Source organism: Spinacia oleracea, chromosome 4, assembly GCF_020520425.1.
Source record: "Spinacia oleracea cultivar Varoflay chromosome 4, BTI_SOV_V1, whole genome shotgun sequence".
In the NCBI taxonomy this organism is placed as follows: Eukaryota; Viridiplantae; Streptophyta; class Magnoliopsida; order Caryophyllales; family Amaranthaceae; genus Spinacia; species Spinacia oleracea.
In genome coordinates this window covers 22,493,538-22,503,822 of record NC_079490.1, presented here as the reverse complement: position 1 = coordinate 22,503,822, position 10,285 = coordinate 22,493,538, and the positions used below count along the sequence as shown (strand labels likewise).

Sequence of the window (10,285 nt, the reverse complement as noted above, 5' to 3'; positions counted from 1 at the left end):
GCCCATAGATCTCGAAAAATGTACGACTTGAAAAAAATCACCACAATGGGTCCTATTGACCCCTACTTACTTGGCTTAGCGACACGTCTTGCTCGCCCATCTAATCATGCTCGCCCCAAGACATCCATATCTTGCTCGCTTGTCTAAGCATGCTCGCCCAACACTGCAACATGGATGCTAGCCCGAAATGTTTCACGCGCCCATGGTCGCACTGCAACTGGCTCGCCCAACACAGAGAATCGGCCTATGCCCTCGACCCGCGGAACAAGGGACAAAGTTTGTGTTCTCTAGGTGCATATCCGCGTGCTACTGGCGCTCGCTAGCCCGATTCTCAAGTTTGCCAACCCGCGCTTTGCCGGTGCTAAGCCCACTGTTGCTAAGTTCTCCCTTGCCCGCAGGGAAAATGAAAAACTGGATCCACCGAATGTATATCCGGGTTAGTCGACCACAACGCCGACGGTGCTTACCTAAACTCTTCGGGTTTTCCCTCGCCCAACACACACGTAGCTCGCCTTCGCCAGTACGTCAGACCCCCTTGGCCAGTGCACACAACGTGCAACGATAGCTTGTCGTTCCCTGCGTTCTCCCTCACCTAGAAAAGGCCTGCCAGCGTGTGTCCTGCTCCACGCGTTCACCCTCGCCCAGCAAAGACTCATGCGCTTCTCCTGAGCTTGCCCTCCCCCAGAGCAAAACGCGTTTGTCTGCATGCGGCTGTCGAGCTCTCGTGAACACTCGCATCTGTAACCCGCACGCATAGCTCCCCCAAGTTGGGTTCGCCCACGCCCAGCACTCATGCGCGCCCACATGTGCTCGCTAGCGCACAGCTCGCTCCAAGCGCCCACAGTTTGCACGACAGCCCAACACACGCACATGACTTTCCAGTTCTCTCGTGCTCGCCCACGCCTAACACGCATGGCATTCATTAGGCTCACCCCAAAACACAAGTCAATCCACCAAACACAAAATTCTGCCAAACCCCCGACTTCTAATGTTCGGTTCCCCAAGTGGGACCCACATCCAAAATCCACAAAATTACCAAAATACCGTAGTGGATGAAATTTCCGAAATACCCCAGGCAACAACCTCGAGATGGGCTTCATAGAAAATCTCGGGGCCCAAATCCTAGCCTCCTGAAGGCCTAAGTTTCATAACCCTACAAATGCTCATATTTAGTAACAACGCCCTCCTGCATTACTATAAATATGACTCACCTAATCATTAAACACATACTCTCTCTACCTTCTCTTTGTACAAGAATCTGACTTGACCAGAGCCAGCTCACGTGTGCCCTATTGTAGGAAACTCGGCAGACCCGGTCAACGAAAACGGTTCACCTAGTCGACGAAGCTTCCCCGCTATTTCTTATTCGCATTTACTTCGCAAAAACAGATGGCATGAAGATTATCTGCATATGTTGTTTGGGTACTAGTTGTTGTTGTCATGCCTCTTCTTTAGATTGATGTATTTAGGAGTATAATGATTAATGAGCTATAATATGTGGGTTTTATGAATTTTTAAGGTCATGTACTACATATGAATTAAATGAATCAAGTTCCAGTTTCTGATCAAATACTCTAGACTTTGTTACTAGATGTGAATGATATGAATCAACTTTCGGTTTCTGGTTTGAACTGTGCTGTAAATTATATATAGATGGCACCTTCAGAAATCAACTTGTTTATTGTCAGATTGCAGCTTGATTCATTAAGTAACATTGTTAGATAGTAGCTGTCATGTTTGATTTTATCATTACTTTCTTGCTTTATCTCAATTTAAAAAATAAAAAATTACAGTTTTCTTATTTATTAGCAGGTTTTGACAAAATATGTAACAAGTAGGCTTTTTAGTGCTATTACAATATTAGTTAAATAATTTCCTCGATTTATCAGAAGCATGAATAACGATTTGCGAGTTTTTTAATTAAAAATAGTTTGTGCTTTTCTTTGCTATTACAAATATTGTTTATCATCATTCATCAATGTCATCATTATCATGATGTGTTTTCTGTTCAATCAGCAGAACTTCTCAAAACTAAATTCATAAGCTGTTATTCGGCTCATAGTACCCCAATACATCATTTTTTTTCAACACTAACATGAACAGCTGCTAAAAAGTGTTGGACATTAGACCTCCTGTCTGCAGTTTTTATACGTTGTTCAAGAGAGACAGACATACAGAGAGATAACTGATGCATTTGACCAGAACAGAAGCAGCAGGCAACACACAACAAAAGCAGATAGAAGCAACAAACAGAAGCAGCAAATAGAAGTAGACAGAAGCATCAAGCAGCAGCAGGAACCTGAAGCTAAAGCTAACAGAAGCTTCAAACAGAAGCAGCAAATAGCAGGGTCAACTCTTGTCAAAAAGGAAAGTCAACAAAGTTGTTAGAGACATCAGATTTGATCTAGCAGGCAGTGATCATCAGAACTGACACTTGAACTCTTGAACAAGTATGCGTACGTACTCGTGTCCAACACTTGAACATGTAAATGTACGTACTCGTGCCCGTCACTTGAACACGTACATATAACGTACTCGTACTCGAGCCCAAGTAATTTAAAATAGACACGAATCCAATATTAGGAGTACAAAATAAATGAGAAATAAAATATGAATCCAATTGTTACTCATATACAAGCTTGATACAACATAAGTTAAGAATGTTAGCTTGCCCAAAATTAGCGAGGTAAATGTCATACACCATAGTTACATAAGATCAAAATAAGTTTGAACGACACTTGTTTACATAGAGTTAAGATTCTGTCTTCCTAGTTGGGAGTTTTGCTCTAGGTGGCTGTTCTTGCTGTTGTGCATGATTCTGCTTCATCTTTTAGCAGGAGGAGCTGTAGAAGTAGAAGCAGTTGATCGATGGCCTTGCCTACATGTTTGGCTAGAAGGACCTGCGGCATCTCCAACAACCTGTTAAAGAGACAGAAAGAAGGAAGCAAGTTAAAGATAAAGATATAAAACAAATAGAAACAAAGAAGCAAGTTATTTGTCTTGAAATCATAGCTACCTATTCGCTTTGGAACAATAGTAGGTGCAGTAACAGAATTCGATCTCTTGTTATGTCCCAATTCCCCGCACTTGCCACATGCATTTTGCTTCTTGGGTCTTTTTGGATGCAGTCCATTTCTCGTTGTTTCTCTTCATCATATACCTCCTCATCCGTTCCATTTGAGTGAGGATGGGCTTGTCCCCTAGCATCTCTAGTACAACATTAAAGGTTACATAAATTATTCAAAAGCATATTGGACTTGCTGTTTGTTGTAAATGAATGCCTTAACCAATGTCGGGCTGGTATGTCATCAAGATATTCATATGCTTCCTTGCTCAAAAACCGAATGGACTCAATTGCAACATCAAAATCTAACTAGGCATAGAAGTTGAAGTTCAAAAATCAGTATATTACACCAAGTTACTTAGGTTAGTTGATTATGCATATATAGGTTAATTAGGTTAGTTTTGCCGTATCGGATACTTGACACTCGGGAAACTACAGAGAAACAGTAGAAGTTCAATAGTTATAGCAACAAAACATCAGACCAGATTAACAAGACTGGTCAGAACTGAACTAATCTGAAACAACTGACAACTGAACATAACTGGCCAGATTAACTAAACTGAACTGAACAACTGAACATAACTGACCAGATTAACTGATCAGAACAACTCAACTAATCTTCTCAACAGAATAAACTGAACTAATCTAAGATATTTGAGTTATATAGCTAGCATATATCAGCAATTTTCAGAATTAGTTAGAAGTAATAATGAACAACACAAAACTGCACTGGAATACTAAACTTTTCAGATTTTAGCCATGTTGGGTACTCGACAAATAGCTTATAAATTAAGCAACACATGTACCGTAGTAGTGTCCCTTGCGGCTGCATTCCAGAACAGGTCTTTGAACAAGGTACTTGAGAATCGAAGCTTAAAGTACGCCCAAATGTGTCTCACGCAATACCTCGTTTCAGTTTTTGGCACAGAACCTTTAAAAGCCTCTAAAAGACCCTTAAAACATATGGTTAAAGATGAAAAATCAGTATATTACTTTACACAATTTCTAGTCAATCTATAAAGCACCAAGCCCTGGATTGCGCCTACAACTTGCAAGCCACAAATTTGCGCCCCGAATTTTCTCTGGTCCAAGAGGTAAGCTTTGCAACTTCATATCCACACTTATCTCTTAACTTAGAGTATGGAGTCATTTCCTAACAATCCAACAACACTTAACAATTTCAGTTAGTTCATCATAGTGTAAATTAATGCTATCTACCAACAATTTCAACAATTAAGAGAAAATCTGAAAAGCCCTAATTCAATTTCTATATGAACCCTAAATTTAATAAGACGAAAAAATGAGAACTATACCATTTTATCAGACAGATTAACAATCTCAGTTAGTTTATCATGGATTAACTTGATTATATCTACGAACTATTTCAACAATAAAGTGAACAAAAAAATCCCTGATTTTCCATATGAACCCTAGATTTAAGAAGAACATTTGAGAATTCATACCTGTTAATTAGACAAACTGATGATGATGATGATTACATAAAGTATGCTCGATTCTGTAACTAATACTCCCTCCGTCCCGGAATACTCGACCCGGTTTGACCGCCACAGAGTTTAAGGGACTTGAATTGACTTATTTAATTTAATAGGTAGTAGTTGATAGTGGGGTATTATTTTAATGTAGTTAGTGGGAGGTGGGTTAAGAGGTGGGGTTGGGGGAGAGTAGGGGTTGAATTTTTAATTAGTTTTTGTATGGAGTAGGGGGTAGGTGGGTTAATAGGGGTGGAGTGAGAAATAATATAATATTGTTAGAATATTTCCATTTTTAGAAACAGGTCAAGTATTAAGGGACGGCCCGATAAGGAAAACAGGTCAAGTATTCCGGGACGGAGGGAGTATAATCTCAATGAAACTTAGATTTCTTTTTCTTTCTTTTTTGAGAATTTGAGAATTTGGCATCCAGAGAAACAGGGAAAAAGATGAGGAACAAGTGAATGAAACTAAAATCGTGAAAAAGGAGGGAAATCAATGAAGTTAGTGAGTGGGACCTCTGTTAAGTGGTGGTTAATGTAAAATGTTTGATAAAATTTAGGTGGTATATGTGAAATTTCAACTTATAATGTGGTAAAAACCAAAAATATGGAACTTAATAGGCGGTAAATATCAAAAAACCGTTTCTTTTAAAATGTTATTCTCATAAAATCTCTCTTATAAAAGGTAATTTCTGACAAATTTTCGAAAAAATGTTTTAACAAATCCATGTGCACCATCAACGCCGAAAATCGAGTCAAACATCATAATCCGAAAAAAACAAAGTCGGATTTTTTCCCAGCAATATTTTTTATGAAAGGTGATTTCGCACAAAATCTCTCTTTAAAAGGTGATTTTGACAAATTTCACTTAGATTTACGGTTGATAAGAAGACGAAGAATAAGGAGTAAAATGTACGGAGTAATCCTTTCTGGGGGACCAAAATTTGAAGGGAGCTCAAACAATACCTGTTGGCACAATGGCACCTAAGCTCCAGTTTAACACAAAGAGACACGCCTAAATAAATCAGAAGAAGATCATACGCTACTTAAGAAAATGTTCAGCATTGGTACAGTTTCATCCACGAGAGAACGATAAATTCACTTTCTCTCTCCTATGCGCATGTACAAGCGAGTATTGCTGGTATCTTGCGTACCTTTCTCCTTCATCTTGATTTTCATGGAATCAACCAACAATTTCGTTCTCGGTTCTAGCACCATTCCCTTCGACATCATTTCTTCGACATAATCCAAAGCATCTTCCATTCTCCCTTGGTCATACCGCCCATGGATCATAACCGTGTAAGATCGTTGATCAGGTCCCATACCGTCTCTCAACATTTCATCCCAAATTGATTGAACTTGTTTCTCACAACCCCAATTCATATACAACTTCAGTAGCAAATTATACAAATCTCCTGTCATCAGGCATCCATTTGATTTCATTCTTTCGAGCAAACTCTCAACTTCCTCTGGTTTTTTCGTAGATGTCAACAAGTGACAATAAGTCCTAGAATTTGGAGAAACATTTCCTCCCTTCGACTCCATTTCACCCAAGAACTGAAAGACAACCTCCATCCTCTGAATCTTACACAAGTGCTTAATAAGACAGTTGTAAGTCACCACATCAGGCTCACAATCTTTCTCATTCATCTCCCTCAGTATCCTAATGGCCTCAGGAATCCTCTTCTTAAAACACAGCCCGTCAATGATATTGTTGCAAATTACCACGTCTGGGGTGCAACCCTTCTCCCACATACCATGTAACAATTTCACCGCTGTACTAATTTTCCCAGACTTGCATAGTGCGTTTATGAAAATCCCATAAGTAATTTTGTCTGGTTTACACCTAGACCGAATTATTTCGTTCCAAAATCTCTTTGTTTCGCGTAAACTGCCTAGCAAACACCATCCATTAAGGATAATATTCCAAGTCTTGGTATCATACTGAAACTCACCTTTCTTCGAATGGAACAAAAATTCAGCAGCCTCAACATGTTTGTACCGGCACAAAGACATCAAAAGTGTTTGGAAAGCAATTAAATCAAGTGGAAGCCCATACTGCTTTCTCTTACTGAAGAAGTCAATTGCATCATCTATCTTATGAGCAGCAGCATACCTATGAACAATAATCCCATATGACCTTTCATTCATGGTTCCTCTCTCGGACATTTCATCGAACATTTGATTGAGTTCCTGAAACCGCTTAGCCTTGCCCAATATTCCAAGCATTTCATTGTAAGCCCTTGATCCTGGAAAATACCCACTTGGATTATTAGACACCCATCTGAAGAACTGAAATGCGGATTTCCAATCTGAGAGAAATCGTCTAAGCACATCAAGCACCAAATCCTCACTTAGAGATAGTCCACAATTATCAAGAGCTTGAATAAGATCTTCATTTAAGCTATTTGAGAATTCTTTTAGCAAATTATGAACCCTGAGACCAGCGTTATCAATGTGCACTGGTTGCTCTTCAAAAATTTTATGTACTTCATGGAGCTCTATTTCTTGATTGTATACTGGGTCTTCTTCAAGGTTGAAATTACGGAACTTGACCAGGTTGGAGGAAAAACATGGAGGGAAAATATGACTAGAATTTAGAAATTGATACTGGGGTACTACTGCCCCTAACTTACATTTGAAATCTTGTTGAATAACTCCCCGACAAATGATAAATAATTGTCCAAACTGACGACGCATGGTGGCCTCCTCAGGAATCCCAAAGAGGCTAATTGCAGTTCCAAAAATGCAGTGCTGATGTGCTTCCCCTTATCCAACTTGAAAGTAAATACTTTTCTTTAAGATGATCTGTAGCACAATGAGGAAGACCCAAAATTAGCTTCTTCAGGGCCCAAAACCCTTCTAGTAGTGAAAAATAAGCAGTGAAGAATGAAGACAGAGCAAACTTTTCTCATTCCTCTAGACACATAGCATAGACATATGGGCAGAGTTTAAACTAAATTTGAAATCTTAGAAGAAATCTTTGCTAACACTTCATAGACCTCTTAGACCCCATGTCATATTGGCATTCCCGTTTCTAGAACCATTAACAGCAAAAAAAGGAACTTATGAAATTGAATTTAAGCATATCCACCAAAAATCATAGTTGTCCCAACTCCCACATAGATACCTTTTCACCCAATGCACAATGCCACAATATTTTCCACCTACTGATTTCCAACATGGAAACCACACACATCTTAGGCCACAGGCAACATGCAAACATCCGTCAACAATGATAAAGACCAAGGTACAAGGAAATTGACATCAGTACTCTTCACAATACTCCATGACATTCCAATTAACCAAATTATAACCAACTATATCATGGGTATACAAAAAGTATAATGGTGGACTGGTGGTGCTTCAGGAGAAATTCAGTAATCTTCTGTTTTACAGAATATAGTTTCAAATTTTCAATTGTTTTTTCATTCTTTTTTTTTAATGAGAACAAATGAGCAACTAAAGTAGTCTCCTTCCCAAATGTGTCACATTTTTTGTGTCAAATCTCATTGACATTGACCTTTAATTCAAACATACTGCTGTCCCATATCTAAGTGTGCATACACAATACTTGTCTGTCAAAATAACAACAGTGACATAACCAATTTTGCAAGCAGAGTGAATGGTTTGTGGCAATCATGGCCTGAATTCAGTCATATTCAGCTCAAAAGTCTTTACCATGCATTCATGACACGGTGATGTGTTGGACAGTAGTGTATCCAGGAATTTCACGGTGCTGGGTCACCATCGATAACTCACCGCAATAATCAAAAAACAGACAATATATATAAAAAGTACGTAAAAATAAAACTCGTCCCAAAAGTACATATTACAATCAAATACCTACAAAAGTATTACAATTGCACTCTACGAGTTTTTATGTTTTGATATCGATCTATAAAATCATCCATTGGGACATCTTTTATTAACTAAAGTATACCAGACATTTTTTATCACCGAATTAATCAAACAAAAACCCTTTAGTTTTGGTAAACCAAATAGTCTCAGTCTTTCAGATGTTATTGGGAAAATCTCACAATGGAATACACGCTCCCTCCAGATTTCCACTAAGCAGCACTTTACCCATTTAACTACAGAATTGATCTCAAACAAGCAGTCCCCACAACAGTGCATCCACAAATCAAGGTGAAAAGAGCAAAACATAAGGGGCATACTCATCTAAAACTTATGAGCGGAATATTAACAACATCCTGTATAGAATCTATGCTTCAATAGTTCAATGACGGAAAAACTTTTGAGTCTGTACTTTTACTCTGCTTGAACCTCTACTCAAAACATAACAAAGAACTCTAACACACCACTACACCAGTCATCATTCATTAATGTGTTAGCAACTTAGCACTAATAGCGTACTAAAGCAGAGATCAAACAGACCTTGGAAATTGTAGAGATTCAATAACACTAGTCCCACTGAATTAAACAGGTAAACTAGTGTAAGCACACAATTATCATGAACAAGAAATTAAAATTAAAATTCAATTTCAAAACCAATAAAAACGTACCTGAACCGCTGAACGTCTCCTTCTCCTTGTAGAGTAAGACGGCGACGGAGTTGGTGAGTGGTGAGATGCGGTCCGGCGGAGCGTCAGCAGTTCAGCTTCTCGTAGACTACGTCGTAGTGGGCGCGCGGTGAGGTGAGTCACAGAGCCGGTGAAGATGGAAGACCTGTGAGAAGGTGACGGTGGTGGAACTAAGGGCCGGTGACGGTGAATCAGTGAGGGCAGAGGGCTGGGCAAGTGGGCAGTCTGGGGTGCTGTGGAGGAGAAAGTAGGTGTTATGCCGTTATGCGAAATAGGTCTGAACTAGAGCGTAGCCCGGGCGATATCTCCAGATTTTACGTTTAGTGGCGTTTATTTATTGTAAACACTAGTCTTATATGCACGTGATGCGTGTGAATATAAGAAACAAATTTGTGTTGTAAAAAATATAATATAAATTAGATTACGTCTCGTGCAATGTATGGATGAGACTACATAATTTGTTTTCTCTATTCTGACTAATTTATTTAAAATAATTTTTAATAAAAACAAAATTATATAAAGTTTTATTATCGGTTGTTGGAAAATTAGAGAATTTTATTATTTATTCGAATTATAAAGTGATTAGTGCAATCTTAGGTTTTTAGTGTTTCGACAAAAATACTTAAGTTGGGCCAAAAAAAAAACTTATCATACCTTTATCAGGTAAACGTTTCTTTTAAAATTGAATGATATCCATAACTGTAACCATACCCGTACCCGCTATATAAAATGGAAGATAATAATAACAAAAAATGGTTGTTTGAGTATGGACATATTATAACACATTATTTTTTAAAAACTATTGCATATAGGCTAAGAGTATAATTAACTTTTTTGAAAAAGGTTTATGAAAATCAAAATACTATCTTGCTATAACGAAGTAGCAACTTACTATGTATATTATAAAAACAATAATATCATAAAAATTGTGATGTTTCCATTACTGACATATATTTTTCAATTTAGTATTATTATATTATGTTAGATTTTTGTCATAGTACACATTAAATTGTAATTTTGAAAAAATAAAAAAAATAAGAAAAAAATTCATGAAATTAGATATTTTAAAAGATTCTTTAATAAAAAATTTATTTTTAAAAAAAAAAATCTAAGGACACTCCAGGAGATGACATGTGTCATTCCTGGTGTGTCTTTTAGTATTTAGTATTGATTGATGCGATGCGT

At 37.9% G+C, this 10,285-nt stretch overlaps 1 protein-coding gene across 4 annotated transcripts; it reads right to left on the bottom strand.

Annotated features, from left to right (window-relative positions):
• Positions 1 to 2,597: 2,597 nt before the first annotated feature.
• On the bottom strand, positions 2,598 to 9,417 carry LOC110795698 (putative pentatricopeptide repeat-containing protein At3g15200). Of its 4 annotated transcripts, XM_056841922.1 has the most exons (4): positions 9,083 to 9,416; positions 5,711 to 7,364; positions 3,017 to 3,209; positions 2,598 to 2,919 (listed from the first exon to the last, which is right to left on the bottom strand). In XM_056841922.1, exons 2-3 carry the CDS (start codon positions 7,254 to 7,256, stop codon positions 3,067 to 3,069), a joined length of 1,689 nt encoding a protein of 562 aa, XP_056697900.1. In that variant the 5' UTR covers positions 7,257 to 7,364; positions 9,083 to 9,416; the 3' UTR covers positions 2,598 to 2,919; positions 3,017 to 3,066. The 4 variants fall into 4 exon arrangements, with proteins under 4 accessions (XP_056697900.1, XP_056697901.1, XP_056697902.1 ...); XM_056841923.1 differs by having other exon boundaries at positions 3,017 to 7,364; XM_056841924.1 differs by lacking the exon at positions 2,598 to 2,919 and having other exon boundaries at positions 3,067 to 4,217; positions 9,083 to 9,417.
• Positions 9,418 to 10,285: the final 868 nt, after the last annotated feature.